At 34.7% G+C, this 21,577-nt stretch overlaps 1 protein-coding gene across 49 annotated transcripts in view; it reads left to right on the top strand.

The window, feature by feature from the left end:
• The window catches only part of RIMS2 (regulating synaptic membrane exocytosis 2), a 611,447-nt gene that overhangs the window by 303,476 nt on the left and 286,394 nt on the right, over window positions 1-21,577 (top strand). For 28 of the 49 annotated variants that reach the window (XM_034668421.1, XM_034668424.1, XM_034668464.1 and 25 more), the window contains 2 exons: window positions 19,390-19,457; window positions 21,296-21,415. In XM_034668421.1, the coding sequence (XP_034524312.1) occupies window positions 19,390-19,457; window positions 21,296-21,415 (188 nt within the window). Of the gene's footprint in view, window positions 1-19,389; window positions 19,458-19,597; window positions 19,807-21,295; window positions 21,416-21,577 lie in introns of all 49 variants that reach the window. The other 21 variants (XM_034668422.1, XM_034668413.1, XM_034668418.1 and 18 more) reach the window with 1 other exon arrangement.

Genomic DNA, 21,577 nt, shown 5'->3' on the forward strand with positions numbered 1-21,577 from the left:
GTGTGTGTGTGTGTGTGTGTGTGTGTGTGTATCCACCATTCTGTAAGTCATTCCTGTGTCTTCATAGCCTAGTTGTTAGCCAAAGATATGGGCAGAAGTCATGCTTAAGTATTTTGAGTTTGTAAGGCTTCTGCACTCTGCCAATCAATCTGTGTATAGTGTGGGGACACATTCAAAGTTCAGCCAATTCTCTTACATGCTGTGTGACTCCAATTGAATAATATTCTGGAAAAAGAAAAACCATGGGGACAGTAAAAAGATGAGCAGAAGGAGGAAGGAAAGGATGAATTGGCGAAACATAGGAGAATTTTAGGGCAGTAAAATTATTCTGTAGGATACTGCAATTGTGGATACATGTTATTATACGTTTATCAAAACCCACAGAGTATACAACACAAAGAGTGAATGCTAATACACACTATAGAATTTGTTAATAATGATGTGACAACGTCAGCTCATCAGTTGTAACAAATATATCACACTACTGCAAGATGTTAATAATAGAGGAAATGGGGGGATGAGAGTGAGAGAATATGTGGGAACTCTCTACTTTGAATTCAATTTTTCTGTAAAGCTAAAACTACTCAAAAAAAATTTTAAACATGAAGAAACAACCAGGATTCTGTAAGTGTTCATAAAGACAGACCCAGACTAATATCAAAACAAACAAACAAAACAAAAACAAAGTTCAGCCAGTTCTCAAGTCACTCTTAGGTTTTCCTTACTACCAGCCTCTTTTGTCATCTCCGCTGAACATGGTATAGTTTCCTAGTCAGTCTGAAAAACGTGGAGAGTTTAACTAGCTTTTTTCTGTGGGTCTCTCATTTCCAGTGTCCCTCTGTAACATTTCTGGTTGGTCTGCCATTTACTCTATATAGGACTGCAGACTTAGGCTAGCAAAACTGCTGATTTTCTCTGTTTCCTACTGACTTTGTCTCTTCTAGCTGACAGAGCCGTGGGTTTCACCCCCATTCCAAATCAAGAAACAAAGGTCTGGTAGCAGAGCTGTTGTTTTTTCTCAGCCCCACACTGCTAAAACTATTGATCCTTTCTATAGACCCCTTCTTTTGTATGTACTGTGCCAGAAGAGGGTTAGGGGAGCAATCCCAAGTAAGAAGGTAACAGACTTCTGTTGTTATTATCTGAACTTCTAGTAGTTTTTCTCAATTTTTTGTGTGTCTTTGATTTCCATAGCCATGCAGTTGTTGTTTTTGATATTTTTGTCTAGGCTCCTACTTGGTTTTGTGACGAGAAGTAGTTGATACTTCATAGAGGCTCTTCCTTTGTCATGATATTGTGAGTGTGGAATTCAGGCAGGGTTCAGTTTTAAAGTAAACCAGTTACATAAAATGGAAGGAGTCTATAAAAAGCCATAAACCATATGAGACACAGTTCACTGAGGGACCATTGTTGGAGTCTAGCTACTATAACGCTTTAATGTATGTAGTTTTATATGTAGTTTTTTTTTTCCTTCTCATTCCCAGGAGTTTATTCACAAGCCTCTTCTCTAGATATCATTTTCCTCAGTCTTTCAGTTTTTTTTTCTAGGCTTCCGACCAGTTAGCCAAGTCATTAGCCCAAGTCTGTGTCCATATCTATTCCTACCCATGGTGTTTCTCTTTCTATATAAAGTGGATGACCAGATACACCTTCTACAGCCCTGTCTATTGAAAGGATTTTCCTCACTGATGTCTTCAAGACCACCCCTGAGTGGGACAGCAGCAAGCTACTTTTGGCTCATATATATATTGAGCTGACCTCTTTATAAACCAGGCATGACTTTTGTCTCCTTTTTCCACAGTCATAATAGCCCCTTATGTGGCCATAGATGTGAGCTGAGGAAGACATGCTGATACAGTAATAGTGGATGGTGTTTAAGTCTGGGCCACCTGCCCATGCAGTTTACTTACATCCCCTGGCCCTACTTATGCTCAAATATAGGTGCATCACTTCTATCTAACAATGGATTGATTGTTTTTTGACACGTCCAGCCTTTTGATTTGTTGAGCCTGACAGACCCTAGCTTATGTTGGGCACTTCTGGCTGTTTGGTCACTTGATTGGATCTTTGTCCCTACCAAGGCCAGGAGCATACCAGGGGCAGTTTTTCGAGTAGTGTATAATTCTCCATTGCATCCTGCATGGTCTTGATCCACAAACTTAGGAATGTACATCCTGATTCCCCTGCTGAGGTGTGCTGTAAATTTCATATGGCGTCTTTTCTCACCATTGATGAGTCCAATAGCACACTTTCTGTTGTATCATATGGCCCAAGTGGCAGGGCTGCTCACACTATAGCCTGAACTTAATCTAGAGCTGCTTCTTGTTCTGGGTTCCATTTGAAGCCAGCAGTCTTCTAAAATTCTTGGTAAATGATTCAAAGCAGTGTTCCCCAGTGTGGAATATGTTGCCTTCATAATCCAGAGGCTGCCTACCAGGCATTGTGCTTTTTTCTCTTTGGTGGTAGGTGCAAGATATAATACGTTTTCTTTTGCTTTGGAGGGATGATCTGCCATGCCCATGACCATTGGGTCCCTAAGTATTTCTCTGATATTATGGCATCCTGAATCTTTGTAGGATTATCTTCCACCCTCTGGAGCAGACGTGTCGAAACACAAGGTCTCCCAATATAATCGCCACTTCTTTCTCACTGATATAGTGAACCAATGCGTTGTTCTGTGGAGTGTCCTTAGGGCTTTGGTCTTCGTGGGCTGTATTATGATAGAAGGCAGTAGAGTTAACATAACCCTGAGGAAGACTAGTCAATATGTATTCTTGTCCATCCCAAGCATATGTGAGTAATTCCAGTCTTTCTTGATAGGGATGGGAAAAAACACATTTGTCAGTTCAGTGGCTTCCTTTCCATATTAGTTGTTCCTAGGAAGGATACCACATTGGCCTAGCAGTTTTGACTGGGCCTACCTTGTTGAGTTTATAGCACTCCATTGTCATTTTCCAGGATGTGTTGATGCTTGTTTTTTTAAGGCACCACCCTGGTAAATTAAAAGGAGGATATACTGTGAACCATCAGGTTTGTATCCTTTGTTTTTGATTGAATCTTTGCTGGTTGGGGAGGGCATTATCAGAAGCTTCCACATGCCTTTTCCCACTTGATAGTTTTAACTCCACAAGCCAAGGAACATTACTTCTTCCAAATACCAAGTCTGTCCATTTGGGGACTGTGACAATTACTACTGTAACAACTGGATAACTTGGAAACATCACCTGTGAGGAAATAAGGGCAGAAAGACTTGGAAGAGAAGTTAAATTGTGGACAGGTGCTTCAACTAAACCCACAGGAGTTTGAAGCTGGGGTAGATCTTTAGAGATGACCTGATTAAGGAAGCGGTCAGGAGGGCTTGATATGGCTGCTCCCTGGGGAGGGCAAGGCAAGTGTTGGTCAGAGTGTATTTCCAGGGTGAAGGAGTCAGCTCTAAGCAGTGAGCGTGCAACACTTGGGCCAGCTTGAGGAATGAGTGCAATTATAGATGGTATACAGCAACATCCAGATTTTTTTTTTAGAATTGTCCCCTTATTTTTACAAGAGGGATATAACAATTTTAAGCCTCTCTTACTCATATGCCCTTTTGAAACTGAGGGAAAATTTTCTAGAAGTCTCCCCTGTAGACTTCTTCATATGTATGTATTTTTGGGATGTATGTGTGTGCCGCAGTTGCTACTCATGCCAGTTCCTAACTAATCACAGACAGTGAGTTAGACTTATCAAGATTGGCTTAGCCTTCACAGTTCTAAGGGGATGAGAAACGGCTGTTGGGTGGATAACCATTTATGCCTGCCAGAGATAGTCATTGTAAGGATTATAATAGTGCAAAACTGGAAACAATTCATGTATCCAAAAATACTGTGTGACAGAGCTTGCTTGTGCCAGCTTGTGAGAACCAGTTGTGGGCATCTCTTCCCAACTCCACATTCAATGACGTCGTGTTGGTAGCTCAAAAATTGGCCGAAGTGGAAGTATTTGCACCATAAAAATAGACGAATATTATAAAACAGGGCCTGTTTTTCTCCCAGAAAACTGGTAGGTAAACATTAATCACCATACCACTGATAACTATTGGAAGTTTTGATAACCCATGGAGACTGTGGTAACAAGGAAAATTGCCCAGGGTATAATATAACCTTTTTAAGAAGCTTAATTGAAAGTTATATCTGCTATGTCAAGATGACATGTGTATATAGAACTAGAAAGAAATAAGGATCAGTTAGAAGTTTTATTTGTTGGAGTAGTAGTTTGTAGGAAAAATTTAATGTAGAATTTCATTAGTGTGGCTATAATATTTATATAATAAACATGAAAAAAGGAAGTCCTATTGTTAAATTGTCTTACTGTATTTCATTTTTAGTGATTACCCCCATAGACTCTCAGAGTACATATCAATAAATATCATAAATATAATCTTATGTATTAGATAGGTCATGCTTACTGCCTAAAACATGTAAAAAACTGTATTTACTTGATAACAACATTCATTTCTCCATAACATTTTCCTTACAGCCCCATTGCGTTTCTAGGGTGTTGAATTTTTATGGTTCATGCTTCATCTTCCCTCATATTTGCTTTAAATTCAGATAAAATTAAACTGGTCATTCATTTATTATCTTCTTTTGGTATGTATGACTTACACAGATCATATAACTTCCCACAATGTTTTACAAGTTGGTATTAAGCATTGAACTCTGTAGCAGTCTTTTCAGGAAATTCCAAGACTAACATTGATATGGAACTGAATAAAACAATATTTTGTTCTTTGAGAAAACTTTAGACAGGCCTCTTAAGTGATCACTATATCCAGTAGGTGTAAAACATTTTTAAATGTTGATATCAAAGTATAACAAGCAGTCTCCTAGTTGATTTATGTTTATTTTCTGTCACATACAATGCTATTTTACATCAAAGAGGGATTTCATTATATTATGAAATGGCCATTTGCACAAAATTTAGTTTTCAAAATAAAGCTTTCCATCTCCAAAAGATAAACAACAAAAATGAATTAAGATTCCAGATTCAAATATCACTTTGCAAATATTATGTAAAATAACAAATTTTTTTTGTATGCTGAATGAAAATTTTCCCTTCTCTATTTATTAAAAACTCAAAAAAAAAAAAACCCCAAAAAACCCCAAACCTCAAATGAATGCATTTGTAATGCTGGTATTACCAAACGCCACGTTGGATTACATTTATCTGTGGTGAGAAGTGTTTAAATAACATCTTTCAAACAAGACAACATTGATTTTGAGTTACAGTTTAAGCAAGTATATTCAAACACAGGATGTTCTGATCATTGTTTTATTTTTATCTCATAAATGAAAAGGTTGACATTCACTGTGACAGAATTATCCAAATGAAATAGTGAACAAATACACCCACTAAATGCAGACCAGTGTTCACCTAATTTATTTTGAGTCAACTGGGAATATTTCTGTAGCCCAATTATACTTGGCTATATTTTTAAAAAATTCTTGTCATTAAACCTTATTCTTTTATCACCCTGTTTCTGAATTGGCTCAGTAATGATAGTTTTCAGATGCCCCTCCCCATGCTCTCTCTCTCTCTTTCTCTCTGCTCTCTTTTTCTGTCTCTACTTCCTGCTATTTTCCCTCTATTCTCTCTCTCTCTCTTCTCCTTCTCTGTTGTCTAGCCCCACTTCATGCACTTAACATTTTTGTATGGTGACTTTATTTATTTCAGGTATGCTAGTAACTTGTGTTATCACTTAATTTTAATCCAGCCCCCATTTAAAAGCGAAGTCTGTTTTATATAAACCACATTTAATAGAACAGGTTCTATTAATTAAACGCTTCTAATGTTAGAAAATTAGATGGGCTAGTACGGGTACTTTTTTTGGTATTAGGCTACCTTGAGAGCTATACAGAAAAGGGATAATATGTTATACAACCTAATGAGAATTTCCCTCTCCTGCCCCTGAAAATCCCCTTTTGGTAGACTTCCTATGAAATTAAGATTATATTTAAATTTTAAATTTGAATGTGAATTTCCCCAGGATGCAAGACATTTCACATCACATTCATTACTTCACATCATTTAAATTATATTAAGTAGCTAATTGGAAGTATATAATGTCACTGGACATTATGTTTGAATTTACATGTTATTTTTTAGTAATAGCCTTAACTGCATTAGCTATTGAAAAACTTTATATTTGTTCAGAAAAAAGCATAATAAGCTATTTAGTTCTATGAATTATGGTTGTCAGAGTACATTAAAATTCATTATCTTATGAAAACATATTCAAGAAATCATACTTAATATTTTTTAATAAAATAATTGAATTTTATTCTATTTTTCAATAGCTTCCAGTTGTTAAAAATTTTATGAATATGATTTTGAAAGTATTTGTAAGAATAAGACCGAGGTCAAATGATAAATATTCACTTGTAAATGCCATGTAAAGATTAGCAGAAGAAAAAGGAAAATTAGAATTAATTCTATGGAGGAAGTCATCAAAGAGAAATAAATATTAGGCTTCAGATATAAGAATTCAGTTTAAGGGTGCCTGGCTGGCTCAGTGGTAGAACACACAACTCTTTATCTTCGGGTTGTGAGTTCAAGCCCCACATTGGGTGTAGAGCTTACTTAAAAAAAAAATCTAGTTTTATATAGAATATACAGCGTTTCTAGAAGAAAACTAATTTCTGCTACACTCTCAGTGAAACAAGCACTCTGATATTAATATCCTCTCAAACCCAACTTTCAAATTCTGTTTAGCACAATTTAATTTAGGAAAGAGCAAATTTTGCTTCATGCTTATTGCACTGATGCTGTGCTAACTGCTGTATGTAAGGGGAACATAGCACGACTGTTGAGAGAGAAGCATTTAAGCAAACAAGAGCAATACAATATGATGGACATGAAAATAGTTAAATATAAGACGTAGATGTAATTCAGAGAAGGTAGAGATAATTCTACCTTGACTTCACGGGGAGGACTTTACAGAGGAGGTGCTATGTGCATTGGGTTTTTAAGGTTAAATAGAATTTTCTAAGACGAAATATGGGATGGAGATAGGTGGTCATTCTACACAGTAAAATATAAACGTTATGTCAGTAGGAACAACTTTTATGGAGTACTTACTGTTTACACTGCTTGGCACTGGGCGGGGAGGGCATATACAATGACAAAAAAGACACATCTTTCTTTCTTTCTTTCTTTCTTTCTTTCTTTCTTTCTTTCTTCTTTCTTTCTTTCGAGAGAGTGCATGAGTCGGGGGTGGCAGTGGGGGAGGGGCTGAGGGAGAGGTAGAGAGAATCCCAATCAAGCAGTGTCTACGCCCGGTGTAGAGCCTAATACGGGGCCTGAAATCAAGAGTCTCACACGTAACCAACTGAACCACCCAGGTGCCCTGACACATTTCCTTTCTTTAAGAAATTTATAAACTAGTTTGAGAAATTTTTGAAATGAGTTTTTATAAGTTGCATATTGTAATACTTCGCATTTTGATTGGTTTGTTTTATATATACTTTTTTTTCTCTTCATTAAGTCAGTGATATCATCCCTCTAAAACAATGAGTGATGGATTAAGAGAGCTGTACTCTGGTACCAGATTGCCTGGATTAAAATCTCAGCTCCTTGAGCAGTTCTATTGTTTTTTAATTTATTGTTTTGTTGTTTATTAACCTCATTTGACACATCTGTAAATACATGTCATAATAGCATCTATTCCACTTGATTGTTAAAAAGGTTAAATAGGTTAATGTAAATATTTTAACATAAATAATGCCATACTAAAAGTACTCTTCTGAAATTTGCTTTTCTTATTTAGTAATATCGTCATTCATTTTACCTGTCAGCCTGATTCTTTGTAAAAACTTCCCAGGGATGCCTGGGTGGCTCAGTTGGTTAAGCATCTGCCTTCGGCTCAGGTCATGATACCAGGGTCCTGGGATTGAGTCCCTGCATCAGGCTCCTTGCTCAGCAGGGAGCCTGCTTCTCCCTCTGCCTACTGCTCTCCCTGCTTGTGCTCTCTCTCTGACAAATAAATAAATAAAATCTTTAAAAAACCCACCAAACTTTCCAATAATTTGTATTTGACATACATGTTTCCAGACATTTTCTGTTGTGAAGTATGCTGAAACAATTATTCCAACTAAGCTTAAATTTTCTGTACTTCAAGTTCTGATAGCTTCCTATATAGCTAGAGCCAACAATTAATTTACATTTTTTTTAAACACTGTCAGTAAAGAGGGCCTTTGCTTAATGGTTAATACTATACTTACATTTTAAATACAAATTTAAGGTTTAAACTATGTTTTCTATTCCCAAGAAATGGATAAGTACTATCTCAGTTGTATTCATTTGGCTATGTTTGGGAGAGTTAAATACATGATGTTTGGAATGAAAAAAAAAAGAAGGAAAAAGAAAGAAATTTATAAGCCATTGAGGAGCTGGTACGGTTAATAGGTTTATTAATTATCCTTTTTTATAGAGAGATGGTGTGGTGTATTAGAGCAAAGGATTGAAGATACAGGTGCTATTCTAGGCTCTGCCAGTGACCCCATTGTAATCTTTCAAAGGTTATTTAATTTTCTGGGCTTCAATTTCTTCTCTAAAATGAGGAAAATAGACTGACTCAATATTTTTAAAAGTATGCTCAATGAAGCACCAGACATCTGTGCTCATGTTTTAAGAACTGCTGAAGAGGATATGATGATATGGATAAGCACGTGGATCTTTCACTTTGTTTCAGCCAAACTTTGTTCTTAACCAGTTTATATTTGGAGGTTTTGTTAGGAAGGAGGCTCCATTGTGTAAAGAAGTATAGAAATAACTAGACTTGTTATTTTAATTCATCAGTCAGTTTATTCAGTTAATGTTTATGTTCCATGTGCTACTCTGTATGCCAGAGTCTACAACAGTTTAAAAAAAATACAATAGAGAATGAGCTTCTTGATTGTGGTTTTGTTTTGTTTTGTTTTCCTATTAGACTGTATGTAACCTCCTTGAATGTAGATACCTTGTCTATGTTCTTTCTTGTTGTATCCCAGAAATTTGCCTGAGACCTGGCACTTGGTAGCCTCTCAATAGATATTTTTTGAAAAAGTGGGTGACTGTATGGAACAATGAATGAGTGGATGAATGAAACAATGTTTTTATGATTTCTTTTTGCTCCAACATTGTATGATTTCTCTTCAGTTACATCTTAGCTTAGAAAAATTATTTTGCTTTGGTTATAAAGCTCAGAGTGTACCACATAATATCAAATAAAACAAATTTTATTAAGTAAAAAAACATAAAATTAGAATTATTTATAAAAACAACATGAAGGGTTGCTTGGGTGACTCAGTCAATTAAACATCTGCCTCCAGCTCAGGTCTTGATCTCAGGGTCCCTGGATCAAGCCCTGGGTGGGGCTGTCTGCTCAGCAGGGAGTCTGCTTCTCCCTCTCCTGCTGTGCATTCTCTCTCACTCTTGCTCTTTCTCAAGTAAATACATAAAATCTTTAAAAAAAAAAAAACAACCACAAAGTGGAAACAATAAATAAGTAGGCTTCACATGTAGTTATGAAAGTACATTTTTATGGACCTACTTTCCTGATTGGGAGAGGTTTGGGTTATCTCAGTTCATATTAAATTAATATATCCCAAATGATAAGAAGAATACTTACTAAAATTCAAATAATGGATTTTTAAATAGTTTTTATTCTTGCTTACTGGTGTTGGATTAATTTTACTTTTAGCCACTTTTAGGTAGTTCCTTACAATTGTTTAAAATCCATTGCAAAGTAATTACTTAATCAAGAGTTATTTTTAATATCATGCATAATTAGAGGCTGATTTGGATTATGTGACCTTCGAGTTACTAAATAGGATAAAATCTGCAGGATAATAATTGCACAGAATTTAATTTTAGCACAAGATTTAAGAATGTGAACTTTTGAGACAGACTACATGGATTTTTAATCCTGACTCTATTATATCCTAATAATGTGATCTTGGGCAAATTATTTGAGCCTCTCAGTTATACTTTTCTCACCTGCAAAATATAATACTGTTATCTAGTTTAATGGTTATTGTGAGGGTTAAGTAAGATAATCATATAGAGTGTGTATTCCAGTTACTACAAATAACACCAAAACTTAGTGGCATAAAACAATCATTTAATATGCTCATGATATCTGTGGGTCAGGAATTTGAACAAGGCTTAGCAGAGACTGCTTGTCTCTGTTCCTTCTTGTCTGGGACCTCAGTGGGGGTGGGGGGTGGGGAGGCAGGAACAGCTCAGTCTCCTCAGGTGTTGCTCTCTCTCTCTCTCTCCATGTGATCGCTCTAGCATGGCAGCTTCAAGGAAATGGAATTCTTATGGCTTCACAGCTCCCAAAGCACATGTTTTGAGAATGTCGGAAGGAAACCTTGCTGTCGTTTTAAGCCAAGTATTTTATTGTTCTCTTAATACATAAAACAATTGATGTTATCTCACATCCGATAAAATTAGATACTGGAGTTGATAATAAAGATCAACAATTCCCAAGCATTGTTTCCAGTATGAAACATAATTCATACTCAGCTCATATTCCTTTCCTAGTGATGTGGATAATTTCTAATTTCTTGTGTAGCTTTACTCCTTTCTTTTTGAGATTGACATTAGCATAGATGCAAATTTGAATTAATTCTACTTTGAAATTTACTTTTGTTAAAAAAATTAAATAATTTGTAAACTACATTTCTTTATCAGTAGTAGCATTACTTGTGACAGTTTACAACCTTGTTATAACATAGTGGTTGAGTACTGCTGATTCAGATCATGAAATAAATCCAATTACAGATTGAGGGAAAGATTATTTGCTAATATTCTACTACTTACCATTTCCCAAACATATTGGCAGCAATAGTTTGATATATCCTCCTTGCTTTGCCAAGATTGTACATGTTATTTTCCATTAAGAAAGCAAAAGCCTCCAGTAGTAAAAATTTACTGTCTCTCTCAAGGTACAGTTTAAATATCACCTATAAGCATTTCCTAAGTATCAGTCTCTCCTTTTTCTGAATGATCAACAATTTTTTCATGAAATGCCACAATTTTGATTCTAAGAAGCAAATTTTTCCACATTATAATATCTTAGAAATAGAGATAATTTTCACCATTAAATGCTTATCATTGTTTGATGGTAGCATTTTTTTTTTAGTGATATATGAAACGGTGGTATATATTATAATTGATAGCAACTTAGATGAAATGAAATAGAATACAATGGATGTATGTTATATTAAAATATGTTACACTATGTTGTGCTGTTATATATTTTACCTATCTTTCTAGAATGTGAGTTTCTTGTGGTTCTATTTGTATCCACAGAACCTAGAACAGTTTTATACTGTGTAATTAAAATGAATTCTAATGGATGTAATATATACCATCTTTGTGTTATCAATATATTCTTCTTTAATAACATGTGATTGATTAAAATTGGTTAAAAATCACATTATTAAGAATATATTAATAACACCAAAGGTGCAAAATTTTAAAAAGAAAACAAACTAATTATGAATAATGTTTATCTTTGTATTTAAAGTGCTAATATATCTTGAGTAGCCTTGATTTTGCTTTAGAGGTTGAAACTTGGTCTAAAGAATCTATATGGCCCTTTAGATCTACTGACTTTTATGTTTTGGTCCATATCTTTAAAATTTGCTGCTTTGGAAGCTGGCAGTGTATTAGGAGCAAATTACCATAAACTCAGTGGCTTAAAACACCACGTGTTACTATCTCACAATTTCTGTTATTCAGGAGTCTCAGCATGGCTTAGCTGTGCACTCTGCTTAGAGTCTCAAAGCTACAGTAAAGGTGTTGGCTGGGCTGTGTTCTTATCTGGAGTCTCGACTGAGGAAGAATCTGATTCCAAGTTCAGTGCGATTGTCAGCAGAATTCACTTCCTTGTGACTGGATACTACCCAAAGTTCCTAGATGGTACCCACAGTTCCTAAAGACAGCCTGCTGTTCCTTGGCACAAGGGCTTCTCGTTGTGGCTGCTTACCTCATCAGGCTAGCAAAGATAATCTCTAGAGCAAATTAACTAGCTACGCAGTCTTGCTAATGATCTCATGGGAGTGACATTCCATCACCTTGTCATCTCACCATCTTAATTAGGAAAAAAAGCATGAACATCACAAGGTGGTGATAATGGGGCGCCACCTTAGAATTGGTTTTCCATATATACCCTAAGTTTGTTTCTGAAGCAATTCCATGGAACATAGTTGGAAAACCATTGCCTTGGAGAATATTCACTCTATGTAACTTTTCTTTTTTTTTTTTTTTAACCCTGAGTTTCCTTTAATACTGAACATTTCCTTTATTTTATTTATTTATTTTTTTTAAAGATTATATTTATTTATTTGACAGAGATAGAGACAGCCAGCGAGAAGAGGGAACACAAGCAGGGGGAGTGGGAGAGGAAGAAGCAGGCTCATAGCGGAGAAGCCTGATGTGGGGCTCAATCCTATAATGCCGAGATCACGCCCTGAGCCGAAGGCAGACGCTTAACCGCTGTGCCACCCAGGCGCCCCTGAACATTTCCTTTAATACTGAACATTTTCTAAAGTGTAAATACTTACACTTTATTATTAGTTTTAATGGTTACCTTGTGAAGAAAAATGACCCTCTAGGAAGGTTTCAGCATTATGTCTCAAAATACAGTTCCTGAAATACTTGTTCCATTAGAAAAGTTAGTGTTCCAGTTAGGTTTGTGGAAACTATATGTTACATAATTTGTGTAAAGAAACGTATTGTCATTACTATGTGAAAAATCCTTCACTCCAGAAGTCTATTTAATTACATTTAATCTAGAGTTTTCCAAACTTATTTGATTATAAGACCTTTATATTACTCGACCTATTAACATTTTGCAGAATCAGTGTTCCATGTTGGGAAATGCCAACATTTATAGCTTGACAAGTTGAAGAGGAGGGCAAAATATCAGGAAGAGAAATGAGAAGAAAAATGAAAGATTATAAATGAATTTTCTCTATTTTAGAATGAAAGTTTGATTATTTCATTTTAATGATGATTAAAATGATGATACCATCAAATGGGGATGACTACAATTTGCAGAGAACTTTCATTACCATTATCATATTTAAACCTCTCAACAATCTTGAGTTATCACAATTAATCTCTTTTTATATGGATGAGGAAATGAGACCTAATGAATTACTTGACTTGCACAAGTCCTAAAATTAATAAGGAACAAAACGGATACTTTAACATAGGTTTTGTGGCTCTAGCTACAAAACTCTTTCTGTCACCACATGCTATGGCCTTAAAATTTGGTTAAATTTAAAAATGAGGATATTGAAGAAAAATTTTATATAACATGTGATTTAATTGTAAAACCTCTGTTAATCTAAAGTAATGAAAACAATGACATAAAGAGTTAATAAACTCTTGCATTCACTTAATGACTTAGAAAAAATGTAATAAATAGAATTTTCGGACTTTTTTCTCTGCATGTTCAGCACACAACACACACACACACACACACACACACAAACTATTGGATTAGTTTATGTTTTACAGCAGGGGTAAGTGAAGGAGAAAATCTTAGCCTAAGATGTCAGTCTTTGATTACTATTTTTAATCAGGTTTCATATTTAAGTATGTTTAACTTGCAGTAATAGAATCATTGAATATCAGAGTTACATAAAATTTAGTGTGCTTTTTGTGTAATGTTCTAACTGAAACACCAGTTTTCTCTAAGTCATGCTGACAAGTGGTACTCCAGCCTTTTCTTTGAATTGTAAGAAGTTACAAAGATAATACACGGAGATCCCGTGTGTCTTTCACCTGGTTTCCTTCAATGATTACATCTTGTATAATTAGAGTACAGTATCAAAAGCAGGAAATTGACATCAATTTATATAGTTTATATAGTTTTATGACATCACATATGTGGATTTGTAAACCCTTGCTATTATAAAGATACAGAACTATGCCACCACAAAGATCTTTATTATGCTACCCCTTTATAGTAACATTTTTCCTCCCCATGCTCATCCTTAACCTCTGCTAACCACTAATTTTTCATCTCTATAATTTTATCATTTAGAGAATATTGTATGAATGAAGTCATATGGTATGTAACATTTTGTGACTTTTTTTCCTATTCTGCATATTGCCCTTGAGGTCCATCTATGTTGTATGTATAAATAGTTTTTTCTTTTTTATTACTGAGTAGTATTCAATGGTATGGTTATACCACAGTTTGTGTGGTCATTTGCCTATTGAAAGATATTTTGGTTGTTTCCACATTTTAGCTATTACAAATAAAGATATTCTTTTTGGTGAAATTTCTCTTCACATAAAGAATTTAACCTTTTACCGTTAAGTATGGTCTTAGCTACAGGTTTTCAGTTGATTATTTATTTGAGCAAGTTCTCCTCTATTCCTTGTTTTTTGAGAGTTCTTTTTTTTAAACATCAATTTTTTTCTACATCAATGAATAGAATCATGTGATTTTTCTCTTTTATTTTGTGAGTATGATAGGTTGCATTGACTTTTCAATATTCAACCAGCCTGGCATCCAGCAAGAAACCCCATTTGGTCAGAGTGTATAATACTTTTTATATATTGCTGAATTCTATTTGCTAATATTTTGTTAAGTATTTCTGTGTTTGTGAGGGATATTCGTCTGCATTTTTTTGTTGTTTGCCATTTTTTTTTGTATTCTGTTCCCTCTGATTTTCATTTCTCTGTTTTCTTTTTCTTGCCTTCCAGTGGGTTATTTTAACATCTTTTTAAGAGTTGCATTTTGATTCATCTGTAATGTTTTTTTTGAGCGATTTCTTTGCAAAGATTTTTTTTTTCCTTAGCAGTTGCTCTAGGTGATATATTACATATGCACATCACATCCTACTGGTATTTACATTTTACTAGAGTCAAGTGTAGAAACCTTGCATACCTTAAGTTTCTTTGCCTTTCCCTGTTTCTAATGGAATTTTCTTAAATATTTCTTCTATATATGTCAAAAAGCACATCAGAGAATGTATACTTCTTGCTTCAGACACAAAACATAATTTAGAAAGCTTAAGAGAAAAAGGGAAGTCTATTGTATTTACCCATATTTTTGCTTACTGTGTTCTTTCTACCTTCTCAATATTTCCAGGTTCTGTCTTTTTTTGTTTATTTTTGTTTCCAGACCTTTTCTTTAGTCATTCTTTTAGGGTAGATCTGTTGGTGACAAATTCTCTTAGTTTTCTTTTGTCTGAGAATGTCTTTAATTCTCATTCATTTCTGAGACATAATTTACCATGTTTAGAATCCAGGGTTGAGGGGTGCCTGGGTGGCACAGCGGTTAAGCGTCTGCCTTCGGCTCAGGGCATGATCCCGGCTCAGGGCGTGATCCTGGCGTTATGGGATCGAACCCCACATCAGGCTCCTCTGCTATGAGCCTGCTTCTTCCTCTCCCACTCCCTCTGCTTGTGTTCCCTCTCTCGCTGGCTGTCTCTATGTCTGTCGAATAAATAAATAAAATCTTTTTTAAAAAAAGAATTCAAGGTTGACATTCTTTTATTTCAGAGATTAAAAATATTGTTCCATTTTCTTCTGGCCTCCAAGGTTTCTGAGCAGAAATCCACTGTCATTTGAATTATTTTCCCTCTTTAGGTAAGGTGTTGTTTTTCTCTTGCTGCTTTCAAGACCGTTTGTCTTTAGTTTTTGGTTTGATTACAGTGTGTCTTGATTTCTTTGAGTGTTTCTTGTTTGGGGGTTTATGTACCATTTTTGAATCAGCAGGCTCGGCTTACACGTTTTACAAATTTGGGAACTTTTCAGTCACTGTTTCTTAAAATACTTTTTCAGCCTTAGCTTCTTTTTCCTCTCCTTCTGGGACACTATGACATGAATTTTAGATCTTTTGTTATAATTCTTCAAACCCTTGAGGTCTCGCTTATTTTATTTATTTGTTTTGTATTTTATTTGTTTTATTTTATTTTATTATTTTATTAGTCTACTTTATGTTTCTCAGATTGGGTGATTTCTCTTGTTCTACTTTCAAGTTCATTGAGTTGTTCCTCTGTTTTCTGCATTCTACAGTTGAGCTCATCTATTTGCTTTTTATATTTCAGTTAATTTTCAGTTTTAAAATTTCCATTAGGTTCTTTCTGTGTCATCTTTTTCTTGTTCTGGAACTGGAAAGCCTAACATTTTTGAAATGTTACTAAAGGAAGAATATTTTACTATTTTAGTTCTGCCCTTTGAAGCTATATAAAATATGAATATTAATGCTAATAGTCCTAGTGGCTGAGAACTATTTTGTGTATGATTTACATTAATTACTGTATTTGATTCTTTAGTAATTCTGTGTTTTACTCATTCAACAAATGTTTACTGGCTTTGGTCTGTCAAATATTTTTGCTTTGGCTTCAAATGGTTAAACAGCTTGTCCTTTATTTAGTCAGGAAACAACTTCACTTCTGCCTTTTTTGGTAGGTTGTAGGCATTGGGAGAAAGAGAGATTGTGAGCTGGGTTCTCACACCTTCACAGAAACCAGCCAAGAATTTTCATTTAGGGTTTCCACACTTTATTTAATTCAGTTTGGAGATTTATGAGTGCTTTTGTGTGGAACAATATTGTATTTTCAAAGGGTTTTCTGAGATACAAATACTCTTAACTTTTTGGGTAGCCATAAAATTATAACTATCAATTTGTGCCATGAGAAAAATGGGGAAGCGCTTCTCTGTTATGTAGATTAAAGAATATTTTCCCCTCTACAAAGTGAATTTTGTGTATATTAGATAACCCAATTTCATCATCCTTCACAAATAAACTTCTTAAGAGAATTATCTCCAGTGGTTTTCAAATATTATTGAGATCATAATCACCTGGTGGGCTGTTAAAAAACAGATTGCTAGGCCTTATCTACAGAATTTCTGATTACTTAAGTCTCAGCTGGTGCCTAAAAATTTGGCACTTTTAACAAGTCCCGGGGTGATGTTGATTATGCTATTTAGGGGATTTCACTTTGTGAACCATTTATCTCCACACAATTTTTCTACTTCCTTGTCTCCCTTTGATTCTTCAGTTACTTCAACAGATTTTAATTTTCATCATTCTACCCAAAGTGTTTTCTCTAACATCCTTCTGATCTTCATGTTGCTGAATCAAATGCACACTTTTCAGTTCCTTATCTTACCTACTGTACAGAAGTCATAGTTATTTTCTCCTCCTGCAGAGGAGGCTCTCTTCTGTTTAGTTCAGAGAAGTCCGTCTCCCTCCCTCCTTCTTTTCCTTCTGGCATGCTCTTTCTCAGCCTCTCTTTTTCTCAAACCAAACTCTAAATGTTAGAATTCATTTGGGCTCCACTTCATATCTTTACCTTCTGTTCCTAAATGATCCACTTAGTCCTATCTGCATGCTAATAATTCCAATTTATGTCTGCAGCTTGGACTGTTCTTTGTTACAGCTTGACAAGTTGATTTTTTGTATACCCACTTGAATAACATAGATATTTTGAATAATACATCCAAAATCAATCACCATATTTAAAAAATTCTAAGATGCATATTTCTATCATTTTAATATATGTGAATTCTGTAGTCAATGACATCTTAGATTCTATAAAATAGAGTATTTCCTTCTTACCCTTTCTAATAAAAAGTGTTCTTCCTTCAGCTTTCTCCATCTCATAAGTAGCCTTTCCTTCCGTCCAGTTGTTAATGCCAGAAACCTGGGATTTATCCTTGACTCTTCAGTCTTTCTTAATTTTTTTTTAAGTAATCTCTACACCCAACATGGGGTCAAACTCACCACACTGAGATCAAGAGTCACATGCTCTCCTGACTGAGCCAGTCAAGGTGACCCTCTTCAGTCTTTCTTAATTCTCTTATTTCTACCTCCAAAATATCTCTCAATGCCCTTTTTTCTTACCTTTCTGTTGCTGTCACCTTTGTTCAAGCCATAATTACCTGTCCCATGAATCATTGCAGATGCCTGTTAACCTTGGTGTCTTCCAACCCAATCTGTAGTTAGTGCTTAGATTCATCTTTTTAAGATGTAAATCAGTTCATGCCAACATCTTGCTTAAAATCCTTTAGTGAATGAAATCCATAATCTTTAATACAGCATAAAAAGTCCTCTCTAAACTGGTTTTACGCTGCCTCACCTCATTTAGCATTCTTTTTGGTTCAGACACACTGGTGTTCCGTCAGTCTTTCTACAGCACCCTGTTGTTGCTTCTTCCTGGAATGTTTTTTCCTCCACTTTCCGTCTGCCTATCTCCTTACTTGTCTTTTAGGCCATATACTTCGTTTCTCATTTTAAAGATCACTTCTTTAGAGGTCATTGCTGACCCCAAACTCTACATTAGATCTTATTATACTCTTTCATGATGTTTTGAGAGTTCTGCCCTTTGCACTTATTATACTCTCTCATAGTGTACTCTCCTGTATGACATTCATGATTTATTTATTGTGTTTATCTTCACTCTGTTCTATGTCTCATTGTTTTACTCCTTATGCTAGAGCTTAGCACAATACATAGCAAATGGAAGGTATTTACTAAATCTTTTTAAGTAAAAGAAAATATGACTAGAGCTTAAAAAGATGTATATGTACACATAGAGACTAAAAAGAATTTTATTTAAATGTAAGGCAAATAAGGAACACATAAATTTGGGAAATGGATATTCATTCTTAGTTGCCAATTATATACATTGTCTGACAATTATTTTAAAAAAAATTTACTTTTTATGAGAATGCAATTTCTACAAAAAAGTTGAAAAAATATTTTACATAATTCATGATATTTAAGTAAAGTTTATTTTATCTTTACTAATAGAAAATGAGTGACTCTGTTTTTTCATTTTCATACCAAATTAATCTTTTGTGTAACCAATTCTTCTTTTTTAAACCACCCCGATTTTTTGGGAGGTTTCAGCATTATAAAGAATATCATACTACATTCCAGGAACAACATTTAATTACTTGGTTTTTTGTTGTAGTGGTTCTTGACAAACCGCTATTTAATTTTTAAAATGTTCCTTAATCTTTGGAGAACAAATTCGTGTCTGTAGGCCAGCATGAAAAAAAAAATAGCATGAATAACAGACACAGTGGATAGTCTTTTTCCTTTTTGGAATATATAATTTTTTCATTTCTATTCCTGTTATTAGCCTTTTCTCTTCTTGCAGAACTTTTGCTCTGTAGGATCCATCTGGAGTACATAAACTTTATATTCTGCATTCTATAAATTTTACTCATTTGGAATCTTAGCTTTCTCTTGGTTTATATAGTGAGTGCTGCAGACAAAGTTCTTGAATCCAGACAGAATCACATAGTTTAAAATGTTTATAATGTCTTTGTCTGTCCTTTCTTTCGCTGTCTCCTTTACTGCACTCTTTGTCTGTCTGACTCTCACAGGAGACATGGATTACAACTGGTTGGACCATACGTCTTGGCATAGCAGTGAGGCATCCCCAATGTCTTTGGTGAGACATGTGGAGCCTTACTATTTAACTTTCGTTTTTCATTTCACTCTCCCTTTTTTATTTACACCTTTGCATGTTTTCTTTTTTGTATCTTTTTTTTATTTTTATTTTTATTTTTTATTTTTATCCCACACCTGTAGGGGACAGTCAAAAGGGAAAAAGAAAAACTAGTGAGCAGGCAGTTTTGTCGGACTCTAACACCAGGTCTGAGAGACAAAAGAAAATGATGTACTTTGGTGGCCACTCTTTGGAAGAGGACTTGGAATGGTCTGAGCCTCAGATTAAGGACTCTGGGGTAGATACCTGTAGTAGCACAACCCTTAACGAGGAGCATAGCCATAGTGATAAGGTACTGAGATTGTGGAGCCTGCCTTTTAACCTGCTCATTTGGTCTTCGTTTGCTCTCTGTCACTCATTCAAACAGAACATAATAAAAGGACAGGGCATTTCAAGGGTCAATGTAGCATTTCCTAAGGTGCAGAAAAGAAAAACAAAACCAAAACAAACAAACAAACCAAAATACTTCTTGCTTGCTTTGCTGTTTTTGTTGTTTGACGGCATACCAAAAAATAAGTAAATGAAATAAAAAATTAGGAACAAAGGAATGCTTTGTCTATGGTCGCATGAGAGAACTTTGTGATGTTTTTATAAACCACAAATATAAAGAATTTTTGGATTGGCTTATTTGATTGCTTGCATATATTTTCCTTGGGATGAAAATTAAATTATTAATAGTTTCAATCCCAGGCAAAAGGGAGATAATTGGGTCTGTTTGCACAGAAAAAGTTGTTTTTCTTTTTTCCCTTTCACTGTCATTTTGGTCTTTTGTTTTGTTGTCATAGCATTTTAATGTAGTATTAATTAGTACTAGAACCATTGCCATCTGCTTTGGTATTTATTATTTTTGCTTTTAGAATAGTGAGACTTTTGAAATCTTTTTACCATATAGATGTGATTGACTGGAACTTGTCTCTTGCCTGCCAAATTTTGCATGAAGATGTGCATGTTACTTTTAGATGACTGTGAAACTGATTACACAAATCATTTACTTTGTTATTTGACATATAATTAATAATGGATGGTGTCATGATTTACAAAGGGCTTGGCTCTGCCCTGAGAAAGAGATAAACTCCTAACGTTTTCAAGCTTATTTAACAGTGGCTGCCATTGAATTATCTAATAAACTTAATTTACTGAATAGATCAAAGACCTGAAAAAATCAATGAACCTACAGAAAGTGAGAAATGTAAACTAACCTCACCTTTGAATTAGGTCTCTTTCTCTCATGCAGATTGAACTGAAAAGTTACTGGGGCTTGTGTATTTTTATAATTTTAATCTAGAAACCTATTTCAAGGAAGCCCTCATCGTAGGTTCAAATTTGATGTATTAATATAACTTTACCTTTTTGCTTTTACTGTAATTAAGTCTTTCAAAGTCTCCAATAGTGTTTGAACATTAAAATATCATTTTTAAATGAATTTAACCTCATAGAATTTCAACCTGTCTTTTCTGTCATATGAATTTTTAATTAATATTCAGTGTGTAGATAGTTTGCATATATTTTCAAGATTTCTCAGATTTCATAAAACAATATAACTTCAGTAATGTGTCAGGGCACTGTAAGAATTTGCAGTAATTGGATTTTGAAAGATCTTGAGATGATAAAATTGAGCATATCCGCATAATGTAGTAAGGCCTTTGATCAGTGTTTTGAATGCAAACTGGTTTGTGTAATCATAACACTTTGGAAATCTGGAGTTTGGAGAGATTGTAAAACAAGGGGTGATTTATCATAAAAGAACATTAATTTTTTTGTTTGTTGATGCAATGTGTCAGCACCCTGTGACGTGGCAGCCATCTAAAGATGGAGATCGTTTAATTGGTCGCATTTTGTTAAATAAGCGTCTAAAAGATGGAAGTGTGCCTCGAGATTCAGGAGCAATGCTTGGCTTGAAGGTATGTGATGAAATTTGTGAGATTTTAGCTCTCTACTCCTTTCCTGATTAAAGAGAAAAGCAAAAATTTAATAACTCTTTCTAACTTATGCCAACTTACTGTTTTTTCCCCCATTTTCAAGAATTCCCAAGTATTTGCACTCATTACCCCAAATCTTTTCAT

The sequence above is a fragment of the Ailuropoda melanoleuca genome, chromosome 9, assembly GCF_002007445.2.
Source record: "Ailuropoda melanoleuca isolate Jingjing chromosome 9, ASM200744v2, whole genome shotgun sequence".
Lineage (NCBI taxonomy): Eukaryota > Metazoa > Chordata > Mammalia > Carnivora > Ursidae > Ailuropoda > Ailuropoda melanoleuca.